Source organism: Rhinatrema bivittatum, chromosome 1 (genome assembly GCF_901001135.1).
Source record: "Rhinatrema bivittatum chromosome 1, aRhiBiv1.1, whole genome shotgun sequence".
Taxonomy (NCBI): domain Eukaryota; kingdom Metazoa; phylum Chordata; class Amphibia; order Gymnophiona; family Rhinatrematidae; genus Rhinatrema; species Rhinatrema bivittatum.
The window spans coordinates 346,166,307-346,186,749 of NC_042615.1; the positions used below are offsets into that span (position 1 = coordinate 346,166,307).

At 41.1% G+C, this 20,443-nt stretch overlaps 1 protein-coding gene across 1 annotated transcript in view; it reads left to right on the forward strand.

The window, feature by feature from the left end:
* Positions 1-20,443, forward strand: part of WDFY3 (WD repeat and FYVE domain containing 3) — a 616,621-nt gene that overhangs the window by 226,572 nt on the left and 369,606 nt on the right. The window contains 2 exon segments of the mRNA XM_029599364.1: positions 1,655-1,821; positions 8,778-9,245. Coding sequence (XP_029455224.1) covers positions 1,655-1,821; positions 8,778-9,245 — 635 coding nt within the window.

The window sequence follows — 20,443 nt, forward strand, 5'->3', positions numbered from 1 at the left end:
GTTATTACTACAAACACAGAATGTTCCTTTTGAGCCTGCAGTCAGGAGAACTGTGACTCATATTCCTTTAATCCCTACAGGATTTTTGGCCATGCAAACATTTACTGAAGTCTTCCGTATTAATAAGAATGTGGTGATTTCACTGAAAACAGAGAGTTATTTAGGTAGCAAAGCGGGGGCAAACTGCCTGCCTTGCACCTTGTACCCGTGGAGGTTTGACCTGCTTTTCAGAGGGAGAGTAGAGACACACACTGGCACAGGGTTAAGGTATCTGCAGACCCTGCGCTCATTAGAACAAATTTTATATGCCCCGCGTGCGTAAAATCCGGGGGGTTATGTGCGCGGCCTGGCCTTGCGCTCACCGCGCGCATTTTAGAAGGGGCCCGGCCGTGCGTGCAAACCCCGGTACGCGCATAAATGCCAGGATCCTTGAAAGGGACAGGGCGGGGAGGGGGGTAGGCCGGGACAGCGCCATTGTTCACTGTCCCGAAGACCCGGCTTCCGGCGCGCATGTTATAAAATCGACGCAACTTACTTCAGCTTGGCGTGCGCATGTTATAAAATCGACGCGTCCATGGACGCGCATGCATGCCTTTGAAAATCTATCCCATTGTGTTTTGGTCAGGTTAAAATTCGTTTGAGGAAATAATGTGCATTAGCGTTGAGCATGCAGGGGCATGCCCCCAGGAAGGTCCCCATTAAATGCAGCTGAAAGTATAAGTATCGTGAAATATCACGCCTATCTTTAGCCGCATGGGATGGGTGCAGAGCAACTTTAAAAACTGGTATTCTATACAGGTAAATAGGTTTTTACCCGCAGTCATGCCTTTTAATAAAGACCTTCAAAATGTTAAGTATAGTAGGTTGTGATTTCCTATACCAGATCCCAGTGCTTCATTTATTGCAAATTCAGATTTGATTGTAAGCTCTTCTCTTGCCTTTCTGTTCATTTTACTTTATTGTGATCCGCCTTGTGGCCAACTTTGGGGAAAAGGTGGAATATCACATGTTCATTAATAATTAAATAAATAGATAATTAAATAAATCAATGGACCTATTGAAGCCAAAAAGTAATAAATAAATAAATAGAATGTATAAAGCACCTGATGCTGATAATCTCCAGTTGTGAGTAAACAGCAGATGGATCCATGGCCTCTCTTGCATCTTTCTGTTACATCATAGGAAAAGATCTATGTGGTTTTGAAAGCTTTATGTACTACATCCTCATAGAACTATTCTTGGTATGCAAAAAATTCTGAATTACATTGAGACTTGTTCCAGAAATATCAAACATATCTTTCACTTTGCTAATTTCAAGACGCTCTCTGGAGTTGAATGAACATAGAATACAAGTGACATCTTCCTGATGTCCTTTCTCTAATTCTGTGTGTGTGTGTGTGTGTATGTATATATATATATATATATATAATCTCCATCCCTTCTGTACTGCCTCTGCATTGCATATATTTTTATAGCAATTATTGATAAGTCATGAAATTAAATATTTATGGAACTGTTGCATTTATGTCTGCCTGTCGTTCTCTGTCCTTTTTGAATTTACATGTGGAAAACTTTAATAAAGATACTCCAAACCATTCTATTGATAGAATCTATTGTGAATTTACTTTTTTTTTTTCCCCCATCTGTGTTTTAGGTTAGAGCAAGCTAAGGAGAACGAATCCAAGGATGCCTTGAAGGACCTGGTTAATCTGATAACTTCATTAACCACATATGGTGTTAATGAATTAAAGCCAGCTGGGGTCACCACAGGGGCACCTTTTTTGTTACCTGGGTTTGCTGTTCCACAACCTATAGGAAAAGGTGAGGGACTATATACTACCATCCTCATAGCTTAAAAGCAAACAAACCCAGAAGTAAATGCAAATACCTATGTTTCTAAAGGTTTTGTGTGTGTGGGTATGCACATTATGGTTAAGAAAACGGTTTCCCATGCTGTGTGTTCATTTTTTTGTTCCCTTGAAAAAGTGAAGTCTGGCTGAGTGATTGGTGTCTGCTTGTGGCACTCATCATCAGCTATAGAATAGTGATCTTGGAGTCCAGTCGTGACACAGTATCAGACACTAAATGCTCTTTCCAAACTATCACGATGAATGCAGTGTTTTGCAACCGTCACCAGCCTCTGGAGCTGCTCCTCTCCCAGTACACAGCTAAGTTTGGTTGAATGCATGCACAACTGTTGTACACTTGCAAACAACTGTTGAAGCTCTGTTATTACTTAGGAATGAATTTTTATTGTACACAATAATGACTTCACAAATATAAGCAGTGCTCAAGAAATTTGGTAATTTGAAGTAATGCAGAAGAGTTGTGATTTCAGATGCTATCTACAGTTGGGGGAAAAAGGTCAGGGTGTATCTGGATATTATTTTTTTCACTTGCATTTATTGTTTTTTTTTTATGAAGTTGCAGTGTTGAATTCCTAAGCGACTGACATCTCCTGCATTCCCCTGCTCTTCTCAGCTTCACATGTGGTTTGTTCTTTGTTCCTTTGTTCTACAAAGCCTATATAGATTTGAAAGATCCAAGCTAAGAAGTGATCGGAGAGGATCCCTAGTTATGCCCAAAGTGAGGCTTTTCCTCTCTTTTGTTGTCACTCGATGCATTTACGATGGCTGATATGAATGACATCAGGCATGGATAAAGTATGAATGACATCATGCATGGATAAAGTATTGCATCCTTCAGCTACTACACTTCTGCTAGGAAGTGTGCATTTTGGACCCATGCTCTGGAATTCCATTCCATTCTGGTAGAGGTGCAGGAAGAAACATGATATCTAGGTTTTGGGACGAAAGACCTGGCTATTTATGCAGGCCTATGGCTAGCTGCTAGGGGGGAAGTGGCAGTGTGCTTGGGTTTTATTTACGGTATTATGTTGCATATGTAATTGACTGTGCTTGTTATCTGGAATCCACATTATGCTGTCTAGACGAGAACTTGCAGAATATCAAAAGGAATTAAGTGAGTGGAGATAAAACCAGAGACTACCTGGGGTCTATGACATTGTAACAGAAAGTAAATTGAGTAGACTAGATGGTCTTCTGGATCTTTATCTATGTTTCGGTGTATCAGTCAAGGCACAGGAATTTCTGAAGAGCAAAAGGTCCTGCACAATGGCAACCTCAATAATATGCTGTTAGGACCAAGGTTGGTATATGACATTACTGAGGCAGTTGGTATCTCCAAAGTTAGAGGAAGTTTTTTCGAAAGGACACTCTGCCAATATCAGTAGAATGGACTGGGATTATGGTGCAGCAGCAGATATATAGAAGTAACAGGATCGTACCGCATTGCCGACTTCCAGTAATGGGGAGGAAATGTAAGCAAATAGCAGCCCTTCCAGTGTGGTGCACCCAGATGCTAACTCTCTCAAATTAATATCGAAGACAATTACTAAAGGATCTCTGATGTGAAAAAAAAAAAAGGATACCACTGACAGCATCCCTTAGGCACAATAAAGAATACGTTTTTATCTATCCTTAATTAAGCATTGTGGAGGCTGAAACAAAAATAACACCGCACATTGAAATATCATTTTTGGCATTTGCATGTGTTATTTCTGATGCACAAAACAAACTTGGAAATTAGATGCATAGATTGCTTTATTTTTGTCATCAGCTGTACAGAATGTTAATTCACATTTCTCTGGTGCTTTATTTCTTATATAAGCAGATAAGATGTGCCATGCTGGGTCAGACAAATGGTCCATCCTGCCCAGCATCCCGTCTCCAACAATGGCCACTCTGGGTCACTTGGAAGTACCCGGCAGATCCTAATGGGGAGATTCCATGCCCTGTTACTCACTCCCAGAAGTGCTGATTCCAGAAACTTGTCCGAACCTTTTTCAATTCAATTCTGTTTCTTAGGTTCAGAATCATTACAACTGTAAGCCAGCAATAATAAACATTTTATCATATTAAGACGCCCCATTGACCCAAAGAGATTACAAGGGCAAGGAACAATATGTTCCCATTGTTCACTTACTTTCACTTTGCACTTGTATTTACAATATTTCATCTGCCGTTTCATCTGCCAGTTACCTCCCCACACAAGGTTCTCCTGCAAGTCCTCAGTCTACTGATGTTTTAGCCGCATCGAGTAATTTTATGTTTGGCAATCAGATGTACATTCTTGGCTATGGTTTTGTTTTTTTTTAAATATACTAAACTGCATGAACTCCCCGATGTCTGTAGTAGTAGGCCCCTTCTTCAGATGTTATTTGACAGCTGTATGATCTCAAAAACTCTGTACAGCATTCCTTCCTAACCATTCTTACCCTGGGCCACTAAAATACTTTGCAACCTGCAGGGAATCCTTTTGAGGAAGGAAACAACCAAGACAGCAATAACAACATAACCATTAAAGGATGCCATTTGCTGGCCCAATTGTAGATTTTGCTCTTCCAAGCGGGAGCCCTTGGTTCTCTTATTTAAAAACAAAAAGAATAAAATGGTGTAGCAATGAGTGTCATCACAGTGTTAAAGGCAGGAGGAGGAAATGCTATGTCCGAGAACATCAGAACATGGATTTTAGAGTAGAGAGCCACTGCTAGGTATGTCTTTTGAAAGTGGGCTTTGACAACTGAAGAGTATATAATTACGTCTTTTATGGGTGATAAGTTCAATGAGATGAGTTTTAGGAAAATGTGGGACAGTACCTCTAATGTATTCATGAAGGAGCAGTGTTTTATGTAAGCCTGTGTCATGGTCAGGCAAGCTGGGATCAGAGATTACCTCTGTAGGAGCGGGACAGGACTGGAAACGATCTTCTGCCTGGACCAGCCACCTCCCCCACAGGTTGAGCTCTTGGGTTCCGGTGGCTGGCAGGACTTCCCTGGAACCAAAAGCAAGGCTTGGGCTTGAGATAAGACCGGTACTGGAGGCAGGCAGGGATAGAGACATGAGCTGGAACCAAGGACCAGGCTAGGGCTGGAGACAAGGCCAGTACTGGAGAAAGGCAAGAGCTAGATAATGGGCAGAGCTGGAGATACAAGCTGGAACCAAAGACCAGGCTAGGGCTGGAGACAAGGTTGGTACTGGAGGCAGGCAAACAAGGGCTTGAACTGAGTGCAAGGCCTGAAGTGGAGACAAAGACTGGATCGGACAGGACAAGGACTGGACTAGACGGGACAGGATAGGGCAAGCAAACAATACCCAAAAAGGACACAAGGTTAGGCTAGGCAGACCTAGAAGGCCCAGAGACTGCCAGCTGGTATAGGAAGGCCCAAGAGGCCACTGAGTAAGGCTAGAAGGCCACAAAAGCATGGCAGGAGGCTGAAGTAGGCCTCAAGGAAAGGTAATAGGCCAAGGAAGGCCACAATGCAAAATAAAACAAGAAAGCGTGGATGGCCAGATGAAGAGGCAAGGCATGGAGAGATTGGGCTAAATAGGTCTGGAACTGTCATATCATGTGATCAGCAAGGACGCAGGCTACAGCGGCTGTGAGCGAGGCTCCCTGATGACTTCTGCTGAAAGCGTTAGTGGTGGTGAGGGGCTGCATAGCAGGCAGGATCATGACAGCCTGCTAGCAGTAAATCTAGAAAAAAAAAAACAACGCATAAATGAACTTTGACTATCGAGTGTAATAAGAAAGCAGCTGGGTCTCCAATACATGCAGATTTCTCTCATGCACATTCATTGAGGATATCCTGAACACTGGCTGTGGGATCACCAGCATAGGTCTCGGAAGCGCTACTGAACAACAGTAAAGCAGCTACTTCTATCTAAGATTTGTCTGTTTGAATACTAGCAGGGCTCATGTACAAAGAGAGGAGAAGAGTCTGTAAAAATCAGATTTTTCTGCTGAATATAGCAATACCATTAGGTTACCTCAGAACTCAGTATGCTTACTAGGGACATTAGAAATATGCTTATTTGCAGATGATAAAATCTGTAACAGGGTAGACACAATGGGTTTGATTTTCAAAAACATTTATACATTTCATCTGGGTTCTACATATGTAAATGAATTTTACCCGCGTTAAGTGGCTTTTTTAAATTGCTACAAGAGAATGCAATTTAGCAATAGTTTTTACCTGCGTAGAGTGCTCTTAACGTGGGTAAATGCCTTTTGAAAATTGCTATGATAGTATGTTACATTTATATGTGTAACTCCTTTGAAAATGCATCTGAGTGGGAGTAGTGAAAACCATGAAAAGGGACTTGAAAAATCTTGCAGAATAGCCAAGGGTGCAGAAAGTGTGATTTAGTGCAAAAAAAAGTAAAAGTCCTGCAGCTAGATACAAAAATCCATTAGCCACTTATAAATTAGGAGAGCCAGAAGTGGCAACCGTTTAAACAGGAAAAGATTCAGGAGTAACCATCTGACATAGGCTGAAGTTTGCCAGCCATTATAATAAAGCAACAAGAAGAGCTAACATTATGTTTGAGTGCGTAAGCAGAATTATCACCAGCACGTAAAGGAAATAATATTGCCCTGGTGTAAGTCATTAGTGAGACCCCCGCCTCTAGTGCTGTGTTCTGTTAGGCAATAGCTACGTAAAAAGGATAAAACTGTTCAGAAAAGGCCTGCAACACAAGCCCCTATACGGCTTAAGGCATTCTAGGGGAAAGGACATTAAATAATAGAAACTTTCAAATATTTAACAAGTTTTAAAATACAAATACCATGAAAATTTCCATAGAAAAAGAAACTGAAAGACAAGGGATCATGACAGAAAGCTGGAGACAGCAAAACAGGAGAAAATATGAGGAAATTCCTTTTGATGGAGGTGGTGGTAAATGCTTGGTGGAAGCCATAACTATAACAGAATTTAAGCATGCTTGGGGCAGCTACAGAAGGCAGTGGTAAGAACAAGATTGAAAAGTTGGGTAAAATAAAGGCATGGACTAGGTGTGAGCTTAAGTATGGGTGTGCTCATTTTTCCAGAAGAGTAGAGAACCAAAGCAAGAAAACCACAAAACTGAGTTGAATAAGAAGCGATATCCTGCAGGTGGTCAAACTTGTATAACTGACAGCTGGGTATATCCTAAGCTTGTTCATTGTAGACTTGACAGTGGACTGGAACAAGTGGGCTGACTGGGTGGTCCAGCTGGTCCTCTTCCTTGTCTGCCGTGGTCATGGTCTGCTATGTTAAACTTCAGAAAGAATAGTTTTCTGGGCAGGTATGTGGTCAAAAGACTGGGAAAATAAAGGTACAAGATATTGCTGTGGGGCATGCACAATGCAAACTGGGAAGACTTTGAAGCGTCTCTAGTTAAAAACAATTAAAATCATCTATTGTATGCTTGAAAACAGTTAATAATTACCGAGGGGTATGATTTAGCAGAAGTCATTCCTGTTCTGCATTATAGAGGCCCCAGCGTAGAAATTGTATACAGCACTAGCGAAGTGAAAAACTATAATGGAAGGCAAAAAAAAGGGATTGGGAGGGAAAACCATTTAGCAATGGTTTTAGGGACAAGATTAAGTAATAAAGCCAGCTGTATTTGTAGAAAAATTGTCATAAGATAGATAAGTGCACTGATGAGTTCTCCATGCTGCTTGCACGTCCGGTCCTTATCTTCTCCTGTAGTGGGCTTCTGTTGCTATTGTCAGTTTCTGAAGTGTGTGTGTGTGTGTGTGTGTGTGTGGTTTTTTTTAAATTACAGCAATGTCTAGCAAAGCCTTATGCTTAAGCTCTAAGACATCAGATGAGTCTCGCTCCAAGTACAAAGTGCTGACAGGGGCTGAGTGGGTGATTAATAGTGGACCCACTCCGGGTACTTAATGAGAATGCAAGATTTTTTTGATCCTGTGACACAACGCAGCATTTACAGTCTATGAGGGTCTATGAAGGCATTAATGACAGAAGGTATCCAAAGCAAACAGAAGAGAGAAACGGTGCATGGCAAGCAGCCAAAAATGTTTTTGAAGGACAGACTAATGCATTGTACATGATAATCATAGTAATATGGAGATCACTATTCAGAAAAGTGAAGACGTTATTTGGCTAAAGTTAGTTGGGCAATTTGTCACAAATATTCATCGGGACAAATTCTCCTGCTGAAAATTCTCGCCTAAAGTTATCTGGCTAATGCTGTCCGAAGAACTTTAAATCTACTTGGCTATAATCTGCATAGAGTTGGATAGGTAACAAAAAAAAAAAAAAAATAACCTTCCGGGCCTGCAGGTTCAGGAACCCAATGCCACCTCTGCCCCTCCCTTCCTCAGAAAATTCCTTAAAAATATGTGCGGGCATAGCACCCACCAAAATAAAAAAAGACAAGGGCCATAGCAACGTGAGGCACCCTCACTTCCCTCCACAATATTCAAATAAAAGGCACCAAGCCCTTTCCTGCGCCTCTCCCCACCCTCTCCACTGATTTACAACTTTTACCGCTCCCAGACTTCATCCCAAGCTCCCAGGCCCGAGACGGGAGTCTGTAATGTCATACCGCACCCCCGACCGTGTCAAACGTGGCCATCGGGCTTCCTGGATTGACTCGGCTCTAGCAATTGTGCTGGCGTGTACATCACCTCTCACGAGGAGGCCAAATACATGTCTGAAAACATACTGGATTCTTGACCTTTGATTTTTAGTTTATTCACTTGATTAACCACCTACTGTTAAGCGCATCATAGTGGTTTACAAACAACCAAAATAGTAAAACATATGCATGCTTATGTTTGTAATATGGGTTTAACTGGGGTGGTGGGCCCGGCCATTCTTTTTGCCCTGTGCTCTATCATTGGATGTGTTGAATAGAAGAGAAAGTACAAACTGATCTAGCTGATGTCTCTTGTTCATGTTGCAGGTCACAGTATGAAGAATATTCAGGCCTTCTCCGTCCTTCAGAATGCATTTTTGAAAGCAAAAACAAGCTATCTTTCACGAATCATTCTTGATGCCATCATGAATATATACGTAGCAGACAATGCAAACTATTTCATCCTGGAATCCCAGCACACGCTGTCCCAGTTTGCAGAAAAAATTTCCAAGCTGCCTGAAGTGCAGACAAAATACTTTGAGATGCTGGAGTTTATTGTCTTCAGTTTGAATTACATTCCTTGCAAGGAACTGATCAGTGTCAGCATTCTACTGAAATCTAGCAACTCCTACCAGTGCAGCATTATTGCAACAAAGACGTTACTTAAGTTTACCCGGCATGACTACATCTTTAAGGATGTCTTCAGGGAGGTGGGGCTCCTGGAGGTGATGGTGAATCTTTTGCACAAATACGCAGCCCTGTTAAAAGATCCTACTCAGACTCTGAATGAGCAAGGTATTGGCCACTTTTGACTTCTGTGTTCTGTTTCTGGGGAAAAACGGAATCTGGAAGATGTGTTGCTTGAATGTCATGTCTTTGGTGGCCTTTATAATGCAGTGAAAAGTATGACTTTCTAGATTGTTCAAGCACCCAAACGTGAAACTTTGTGAAGGATTGCAAGACTCTGATTTGCTAAGCTGATCATAAACGTACAGGGTCATTCATCAAAATGCGTTATGGGTTAATGCACGTGATAACGCATTAACGCGTGTGTTAACGCCATAACGCATGCGATAATTGTGTTACCGCACGGAGCAAATGCAAATTTTTTGAAGGGGCAGGATTGGGGAGGGGTTTGGGTGGGATTAATGAAAATGAGGGGCAATATTGCACTGTGCGATACCATAACGCATGCTATTGCACGGTTTTAACGCCGGAAATAACTACACCTTTTTTCCTGGCATTAAGCTGTGCGATATTCCCGAAATGGCCATAACGCAATTTGCATTAAAGATTGCAAATTGCATTTCTGCCATTTCTGGGCTAGGGGAAGGGGAGATGGAGTGGAGTAGAGAGAGAGAGAGAGCCTCTGGGGAGGCCTTCACAGTATTCAACTATTTATATCAGTATAGGAGGGCCAGCTAATAGCTGGAGGTGAGGTGTTGGTGGTAGTTTAGGGGCCAGTTTAACATGCAGAGTGAGACGTACAAACCAGCACAATACACCTCAGTGAAGATTTGGCATCATTTGGAGTGAGGAAAGTTTCACAAAGTTGAGATTTCAACTATGATCTCTCGCTCTAGCTTGATAGTACCCTGTTATAGAGTCTATCAAGCTAGGGTGAGAGAACGCCCTAGCTTGAAGGCTGTTTCTGGGTAATCTGTCTTATGCCCCTCCTTTCTAAAGATCATATACTGTAATATCATTAAAAAATACAAACATATGAAACTAGTGCTGGGGATCACAAAGATTAATTCTTTTGATTTATAGTGTCATGACTGGAGTGCCATCTGTAGGCTCTAAAACATGGGGCAAGATGGGGGGGATATGAATTAACAAAAAAGCAAAAATCGTTTTCTCACATAACTGCTCAGTTGATCATGGTTGGTGATTCTCTTCTTTAGAACTCGGAGAAACAATATAATGGTCATTGATCTGGTGACGTGTAATCGTCAACTGTGGACAATAACTTCATTTTGTCATCATAATATGCTGATGAACGAAAGCCGCAGCGTGTTTGGCCAGTTATGGTTCTTTGTGATGTATCACCCATATTGTTGCTAGGCATGTAACTAACCTCAGGACCAAAATTAGAATCGCTTTGTCTGGATGTTGCATTGCTCAGCCTTGGAATGGGTGATGTTTGTTTCAGTGCCGCATCATATAGAGCCCTAGGGTTAGTGGTGGGTTTTCTGGTGCATTCAACATTGTATTGAGGGACAGAGTATTATTGTACCTGGAAGCATGGCAGTTGGACTAGTCCATTGCACTCATAAGGAATTTAAAAAGGCCTGATCTGTTTAGTCTTTCTCTATAAGGTGCTTTGCCTTCCCCTTTATCATTTTTGTTACCCTACTCTGTATCTTTCTATGTCCGCTAAGTCTTTTTTGAGATGGGGCAACCACTTTTGTTCTCTGTTCCTTTCCAATGATTCCTAAATACTATTTCTCTTTTTGATTGCTGCTGCATACTGAGCTGAAGATTTCAAAGTATTGTCCACAAGGACTCCGAGGTCCTTTTTCTGGGTGATGACTCCTACTACGGAATCCGGCGTGTACATGTAATTTGGATTACTTTTCCTTACATGCATTATTTTGCACTTGTCTTTATTAAATTACATTTGCAATTTAGAAGCCCAGTTTCCTAGTCTCACAAGGTCTTTCTGTAGTACCTCACAATTCTTGGCTATTTAATGACCTAAAATAATTTTGTGTCATCTGCAGATTTTGTCACCTGACTTATTTCGTCTCCAGATCATTCATGAGTGTGCTAAATAGCACAGGTCCAAGTACAGACACTGTAAAACTGACCATTTAGTCAAATGTGTGCACATTTTATAAAATAGGAGGTTGGCACATGCAAGGGGGTGCACAGTTGTTAGAAATGCCAAGAAATCATTCATAGTGAGTAAAATTGAAAGAGTTGGAAACAATCCAAGAGGATTATTTCTAGCAGTCACAAGACTCATCCATCTAAGACCTCTGTTAGAGAAAACTCATTATCACCATCTCAATGCAATGATCTTACTCTCTTTTTATCAGAATAAGATCACTGGTATATGCTTTTTTCCCTGATGAAACTTGTTTGCTCAACATGTGTTTGTGGGATACAGGTCCTCAGCGGGAACAATTTATACCAACACATCAAATGGAAATACCAAGATTATAAAGACAATAAATTCTGTACCATGCCCTTTAAATCCTATTGACACCATACAATGACTTTAACAAATATATTACTAACATTATAAACACCTCATTAAAGAGGGATGAATAACCCTAAATTGAAATGAGCATCTGTTTGCTCTATATTGTAAAAGGCTAAGTTAGATCAAACATATTTTGCTAATTATCAACCTTTCTCCTCTTTGCCTTTTCTATCCAAGATCTTAGAAATGATAGTGCTAAAACAGATGCAAGGGTTTTTTGTTTTTTTTTTGATGAACATGCTGTTCTAGATAACTACTAATTTGTTTTCACCTGACCTACAGTACAGAGACTCTAGTACTTTCAAGTTTGGATATTTTCCATCTTGGATTAGATGGTGGCACACATTTCCTGGTGTTACCTGATAGAACAGCTTTTAAACTAGAACAAGAGGGAAAGCCGACAGTGCATGGTTCAGAGGAATGTATCTTTGAAGGATACTAATAAAACAGGAAAGTTAGGGCATCCCAACAGAGAGCTTCCAATAAATGCAAAAGTAGCCCATGTGCCTTTAAATAATCACCTGAGCTAAAGAATTCCAAATTATCCCTATCAACTGAAAAGCAGGTTGTTAATACAAACAAAAAACACACTTTGAAATGTCTGTATGCCAATGGCAGAAATCTAAGAAGTAAGATGGGAGAGTTAGCGTGCATAGCAGTGAATGATGAGATAGACATAATTGGCATCTCAGAGACCTGGTGGAAGGAGGATAACCAATGGGGCAGTGCTATATCAGGGTATAAATTATATCACAATGATAGGGAGGATCAACTTGGGGGGGGGGGGGGGGGGGGGGGTTGCACTTTATGTCCGGGAGCGTATAGAGTTCAACAGGATAAAGATCATACAAGAGACTAAATGCTCAGTAGAATCTATGTGGATAGAAATCCCTTGTATGTTGGGTAAGAGTATAGTGATAGGAGTATACTATTGTCCCCTGGCCAAAATGATCAGACCGATGGTGAAATGCTAAGAGAAATCAGGGAAGCTAACCAATTTGGCAGTGCAGTAATAATGGGAGATTTCAATTACCTCAATATTGACTGGGTAAATGTAACATCAGGACTTGCTAGCGACATAAAGTTCCTGGATGGAATAAATGACTGCTTCATGGAGCAATTGGTTCAGGAACCAACGAGAGAGGGAGCTATTTTATATTTAATTCTTAGTGGAACGCAGGATTTGGTGAGAGAGGTAACGGTGGTGGGCCTACTTGGCACTAGTGATCATAACATGATCGAATTTGAACTAATAACTGGAAGGGGGACAATAAGTAAATCTACAGCTCAAACACTAAATTTTCAAAAGGGAAACTTTGATAAAATGAGGAAAATAGAAAAAAACTGAAAGGTGCAGCTGCAAAGGTTAAGTGTACAACAGGTGTGGACATTTTTTAAAAATACCATCTTAGAAGCGCAGTCTAGATGTAATCCATGCATTAAGAAAGGTGTAAGGAAGGCAAAGCTATTACTGGCATGGTTAAAAGGTGAGGTGAAAGAAGCTATTTTAGCCAAAAAAAATCTTTCAAAAACTGGAAGAAGAAGCCATCTGAAGAAAATAGGAAAAAGCATAAGCATTTTCAAGTTAAAAGTAAAACATTGATAAGGCAGCTAAGAGAGAATTTGAAATAAAGTTGGCTGAGGAGGCAAGAATTCATAATAAAAACTTTAAACAATATATCCAAAGCAAGAAAACTATGAGGGTGTCATTTGGACTGTTAGATGACTGAGAGGTTAAAGGGGCTCTTAGGGGGAAGATAAGGCCATTGCAGAAAGACTAAATTAATTCTTTGCTTCTGTGTTTATTAATGAGGATGTTGGGGAGATACAGGTTCCGGAGATGGTTTTCAGGGGTGATGAGTCAGACGAACTGAACAAAATCATTGTGAACCTGGAAGATGTAGTAGGCTAAATTGACAAACTAAAGAGCAGTAAATCACCTACTGGGGTATGTACCCCAGGGTTCTGAAGGAACTGAAAAATGAAATTTCTGATCTATTAGTTAAAATTTGTAACCTCTCATAAAAATCATCCATTGTACCTGAAGACTGGAGGGTGGCCAATGTAACCCCAATTTTTAAAAAGGGCTCCAAGGGTGATCCAGAAAACTATAGACCAGACAGCCTGTATTCAGTGCTGGGAAAAGAAGTCGAAAATATTTTAAAGATCAAAATCACAGAGCATACAGAAAGGCATGGTTTAGTGGAACACAGTCAGAATGGACTTAACCAAATGAAGTCATGCCTCACAAATCTGCTTCATTTTTTTGAAGAGGTTAATAAACGTGGATAAAAGTGAACTGGTAGATATAGGGGCAGATATTAAAATGTACGCCTGATTTTATAACATGCGTGCGCAGCCGTGCACATGTTATAAAATCAGGGGTCGGAGTGCGTAAGGGGGTGCACACTAGTGCACCTTGTGCGCGACAAGTCCTTGGGGAGACCAGTTGTCTTTCCCCATTCCCTCCGAGGCCGCTCCGAAATCTGCAAATCTGTGCAGGCATAACTTGTACACGCCAGCCAAGTGCTGTGCCGGCGCTTGATCCCCCGGCCGCTGTGCTGGAGTCCTCGGCCACGCCTCCTGGACCGTCCCCGTCCCGCCACCTACCCGCCCATTCAGAAAAGCTCCGGGACATATGTGCGTCCCGGAGCTTTACGCGCGCCGCCAGGCCTTTTGAAAATAGGCCCGGCGCGCGTAGGTGTTTGAAAATCTGCCCCACTGTGTATTTGGATTTTCAGAAGCTTTTGACAAGGTCCCTCAGAGGCTACTAAGAAATCTAAAAATTCATTGGATAGGAGTAAGTGTCCTTTCGTGGATTACAAACTGGTTTAAAGATGGGAAACAGAGAGCAGGATTAAATGGTCAATTTTCTCAGTGGAGAAGGATAACCAGTAGAGTGCTTTTCAATATATTTATAAATGATCTAGAAAGGAATACGACGAGTGAGGTAATCAGATTTGCAGATGATACAAACTTATTCAGAATAGTTAAATCGCAAGCGGATTGTGATAAATTGCAGGAGGACCTTGCAAGACTGGAAGATTGGGTATCCAAATGGAAGATGAAATTTAATGTGGACAAGTGCTGTAGTTGCACAATGTTAGGTTCTGTATTAGGAGCTACCAGCCAGGAAAAGGATCTAGGCATCAAAGTGGATAATACATTGAAATTGCTGGCTCAGTGTGCTGCAACAGTCAAAACAGCAAACAATGTTAGGAATTATTAGGAAGGGAATGGTTAATAGAACGGAAAATGTCATAATGCCTCTGTATCGCTCCATGGTGAGATCGCACCTTGAGTACTATGTACAATTCTGGTCGCCGCATCTCAAAAAAGATATAGTTGCATTGGAGAAGTTACAGAGGAGGGCAACCAAATTATAAAGGGGTTGGAACAGCTCCCCTATGAGGAAAGGCTAAAGAGGTTATGGCTGTTCAGCTTGGAGAAGAGATGACTGAGGGGGGATATAATAGAGGTCTTTAAAATCATGACTAATGTGAATCAGTTATTTACTCTTATGGATAATAGAAGGATTAGGAGGCAGTCCATGAAGTTAGCAAGTAGCACATTTAAAACTAATTGGAGAAAATTCTTTTTCACAGAATGTATTATTAAACTGTGGAATTTGTTGCAAGAGTATGTGGTTAGGGCATTTAGTGTAGCTAGGTTTAAAAAAAGTTTGGATACGTTCTTGGAGGAGAAGTCCAGTAACTTCTGTTTCTAGCTAGCATCAGTAGCATGGAATCTACTTAATGTTTGGGTACTTGCCAGGTACTTGTAGCCTGGATTGGTCACTGTTGCAAACAAGAAGCTGTGCTTGATGGACCCTTGGACTGAACCAGTATGTTAATTTCTTATGTTCTTATGTAGCCTTGACACCATAAATCATCAAATCCTTCTGTCCTGTCTAGCTAAGTTAGGGATTACTACAGTTGTATTAGAATGGTGAGAATTGCACATGCAGTATCCACCTGGTTTTCATTAAAGACAGGTCTCCCACAAGGTTCTGTACTATTGGTGTCGTCATTTAATGTTTTTGTAGCTCTGATTTGTTGTCATCTTGCCAATCTCGATGTAGGTTACAGGATTTATGTTGATGCCATTGTTTTTTCTTCTAATCTCGACATCAGTAGGTGATTCATTCCTTCATATTTAAAGGTTCCTTAAGAATATAAAACAATGGGTATTTGAGAACAGATTGGCTTTAAACCTTGGCAAGACGGAGATCATCTTACTGAGCAGGTTTTTACGTCTGAATGTTCCATTGTCCTTCCAGTTTGAGAACCAGGAAATCCCAGTTTCATCCTTAGTGAGGAACCTGGGAGTGGTCCTGGAATCTAATCTTTCATTTCATGTGCAGATGAAAGCAGTGGTAAAGGGATCCTTCTTCAGATTTTCTCTCTGCTTATGGTGGCTCAAACCATTCTTAGGTCAGAACCATTTTCAGACAGTACCACAAGCATTTATTTTACTCGGTGTAGATTGCTGCAATTTGACCTGCATCAGCATGCTGGGAAATGTATTAAGAGCATTACAAGTAGTTCAAAATTCAGCCGCATGGATACTAACTGGCAGAGAACACATTACACCTAACTTATGGTCTTTACATTGGTTACCAAATCAATGGAGAATCAAATTCAGGATTCACTTATTTATATGCTCCTAAATCCATCAGTTCTGCTAAAAATCAATAGGCTGCAATGAACATTGAGATCTGTTGGCTTTTATTTTTTTACATGTCCCCTCACCACAATTAATGCTCTTGGAGGAAAGATGAGAATGAACCTTTGCAGTAGCAGGTCCTAAGATATGAAACACTTATCTGTCAGTATATGCGTGGAGATGTGTGTTAGTTCATTCAAGAAATTATTTTAAAAACTTTTCTTTTTAGATAGGCCTTCAGAGTGAGCAGTTAAATTAAGAAGCTCTCTTCTGATACTACCTAAGCAATTTAATCTGTTGATAAATAACCTTCAACTATTTTCTGGAGCATTCTAGACACATTATAGAGCTTTGATATTCTTGTGCTGTGACCATTGAATTATTGAGTATGTTTTATTGTAAATATGAATGTTTTTGTGTACCTCGCCAAGAACATTGGATTGGCGGGTTAGGAATCTTTTAAATAAATAAAAGTAAGCATATAAAAACGACATCTCTGCTATTACTGCATTTGATGAAGAGCTGTCCTGGCCATAAAAGGTTAAAATGCCTTAATCAGATGTTTAAGCTACACTCCACTTTTCCAATACTAGGGTGTGGCCCGAGGGCTCAAATAAGCTTAAACCAGGGCAAAGTAACAACAGAAAAATAGGAGTAGGGTGAAAAGATTCTTTGTCCACCCCATGTGGGCACCTATAAACAGAAAAGCTCCTGAAAAAGAGGACAACTAAACATTGTCACAGAAGGCCAACACGGCAAATCTAAAATTCCTATCGGCTGTGTCGTAACTCTTATGACACCTTCCAGAGAAGTTTTAGCTGAGTGTCAGGGTGTAGCTCTGTGCCCCGAGGTCCCTGGGTTTGTCCCTTTCCCAGATGAGCTAGCCAAATGATACTGGTGAGTGCCTCTTAACTGTCTCACCGCTGCCTGGGTTCTCGGGTAGTGCTATCTGCATCTGTGTTCTGTTTCCTAATTGGTTCGGTGCTTGTGCCTAGCTTGCTTCCAATGTCTGACGTGGTCCAGCAGGAACCCAGCCCCTAGCACGCACGCTATATCAGTCTTTCCCTTAGCTGGGCTCCTGACTGGTTCATCTGAGGCCAGCCCTGATCCCGAACATGCTTTCTTTCTTTCTTTGTCACTGTATGATCTGTCTGCCTGGTGTATCTGCTTCTGTGCATTTGCTTTGCTTTATGGCCTTGGCTGTGTTTGCTAAACGTTCCGCGAGAGCCTGCTTGCATTTACCGGTACCTTAAACCTTCTCCTGGATGTACGTCAGGTCTATGCCAGGTGTCGGGTGAGGACTCAGAACCTGGGCCCCCATTCTTGGCTGCCTGCTTCCCAGCTCAGGATCCTGACATTGACGAATCACTTTCTGGGATGGTGGTGCACCTGCTGCGGCCCCTTCTCCACAGGGGATTTTTCGGACGTCCTTTACTTGTGAGTGGGGGTGGGGGGAAGGAGAATGGTTGAAAGCAGCGGCTTTACTTGCTCTGCTTCTGGCTGCCACCCCTCTCTTGTAGTTTTGAGTCTTGCTAATGTATGATCTAACTTTACGGAGGATGTCTGTGCCCTCATGGGCAGATGTGAGCTCTCTCTTCTCTGCGATCATTAAATTCATTATATAGAGATGAAGAAGACTTAATGACATATCTTTAATGGAAAAAGTGACAGATATGCGGTGATATTTATCATAGTATATGATGTGTTATCATAAAGAAGGCTGAGCATTTGATTTGAAAACTGCAGAAATACCAAACCCTGTCACGTTTAGACCGATTCTGTGTGTCCCAGGGGAAGAAGCATGTGTGATGCTTAAGAAAGCTGGTAGGTTTGAGCTAATGATGGCTTTATTATATTTAATTTTCTTTTCATGTATTTAATAATTCTTCACATATACAGCAAATACATTTGCATCCTGCATCAGCACACCTTGCTCTCGTTCCCATCTCTCACCTCCTGTAGAAATTTCTCTTTATGTGGCCTTTCTCCCATTTTACTAAGCTTTCTCCTTAAGCTTTAGACATCTCTCTACTAAGGATGAAACAAGAGAGATAATATATAGCATGGTTAAACGCAAGGCTCAGGATGAAAGAGTAAGACGATACGCATCACTTAACTGTTTAATATTTTACATTCTTATTATCACTACCTGAACTCCTTCCAAAGTCTTGCCATTTTTTCATATCTAAAAGACGACGAATAAAACATTTTGTGTGCTTTGATAGGGTAGATATGTCCCGTGATTTCGTTTATATTACATTTTCTCATGAGTAGATCATTTTTATTTATTTATTCATTCTATATCCCATCATTCTTAGAGCACGCAGGATGGCTCACAAGTATTACCTTGCTATACCTGGAACACTAACTACTTATTACCTTGTAGGGATGTGCATTTGTTTGAAACAACATAAGCAATGTCGTTGACGTTGTCTGTCATTTCATGTTGTTTTCAGAACAAAAACGAAAGGAAAAAAGCACTAAAGTTTGTGTTTTTCCTTTTTATCATTTTTAATGCCTACTATATCCGAAACCTACAAAAAAAAAATTTGGGAAAAACCTAAATGACACAAAACTTTGCCCCCAAATGACATGAGACAACATTTTTTGGCCTATACACCTTATTACCTTGGGATCCATATCTTCCTCTAACCTCTTTTTCAAGCCAATTTTATGCATTTTTTTTCTAAATTAGAGACCAACAAAGACTGGTACAACTTTGCAAGCTTACGCCTGGATTTTAAAAGCCCTGCGGGCATAAATCTTGGGGTTTACGTGCGTAGCCAGATCTTGCATGCGCCGGGCGAATTTTCAAAGGGGTCCGGCCACGCACGTAAACCTCAGTTCGCGCACAAGTTCCCGGCCTTTTCAAAGGGGCGGGGCGGGATGGAGGCCGGCCGGGACAATGGCCATTAGCTGCTGTCCCGGGAAGCAAATTACTAATGCTTCCGAGGAGCAGCAAGTGATAAATTAAAAAAAACAAAAAAAAACAGGCAAGGTAGGTTAGCTTTAGGGGGTGGGGAGGATAGGGAAAGGGGAAAGAAGGTTTGGCAGGGGGTTATGGAACTGGAGAAGGCCCGATTGCGTCCCCGTGCGGAGTTTGCATAAATTCACCCCCCCATCGCGCGCACTGCCCACACATGCGCGCAGCCACCCGATTTTATAACTTGTGTGCACTGGCGCGTGCATGTTATAAAATCTACCCCTTAATATTTTTTACTGTGAATTTCTTAGTACATAAATGTAAAAGATTTGTTAACACAGTAAAATCATTAGCTTTTGTTTTTAAAGTGCCATAAAAATTGGAATGGGGAATATTTCTGGCATGTTTGAAGGACAGAAAAGAATCGTCTTTGTCTGAAAGATCAGCCACTGGATGCCATTACGAATTCTTTACTTTAGACCAGTGCTTTTCAACCTTTTTTCTTTTCTGGCACACTTTCAAGTTTTCTCCATCCTTATGGTACATAAAACTATATTTTGCATGATTCTCATCCTCTATCCCCCTTCTACTGGCAGGAGGATACCCGTGTGTGTCTCATTCTGCTGACTTTAATCTGTTTTCTGAATGTGCCAGTCCTGCAAGATTACAGGGACCCACACATTCAAACATTGGACTGAAGCTGGCAGAGGTGGTTCACATAGATAGGGAGCACTGCTTTTCTCCTGCTAGTAGGAAGGAGGGAGGGTTAAATTCCCAAAGTTCTGGTGGATGAATCTGGGACGTTTATTCCCTGTAGTGCTAGTAGTGAATGAACAATTCATTTTGGTATGAGGGGAGAACTCTGGTGGACTGTCCTCATGGAAAATAATAGTAAGCTATTCTTAAAATATACATAACTTTTTTGTTTTGATAGCACTATAATAATTTTAAACCCAGTACAAAAGTCTCCATACTGATGGGACAGAAAGAGAGAAAGGATCGCCTATGAGAGGTAAGGAGGAAAAATAAGGAAAAGGAGAGAGAGTACCAGGGACTGAGGGAGAGGAAGAAGGGAGAAAGTACCCTGGATGAGAGGCAGGGTGATGGAAAGAGAAAGAGGACCCAGGATAAGAGAGAGTACCAAGTACTGAGAAAATGGAGAAATAATTCAGGAATAGGGAGAAAAAAGGGGGACCT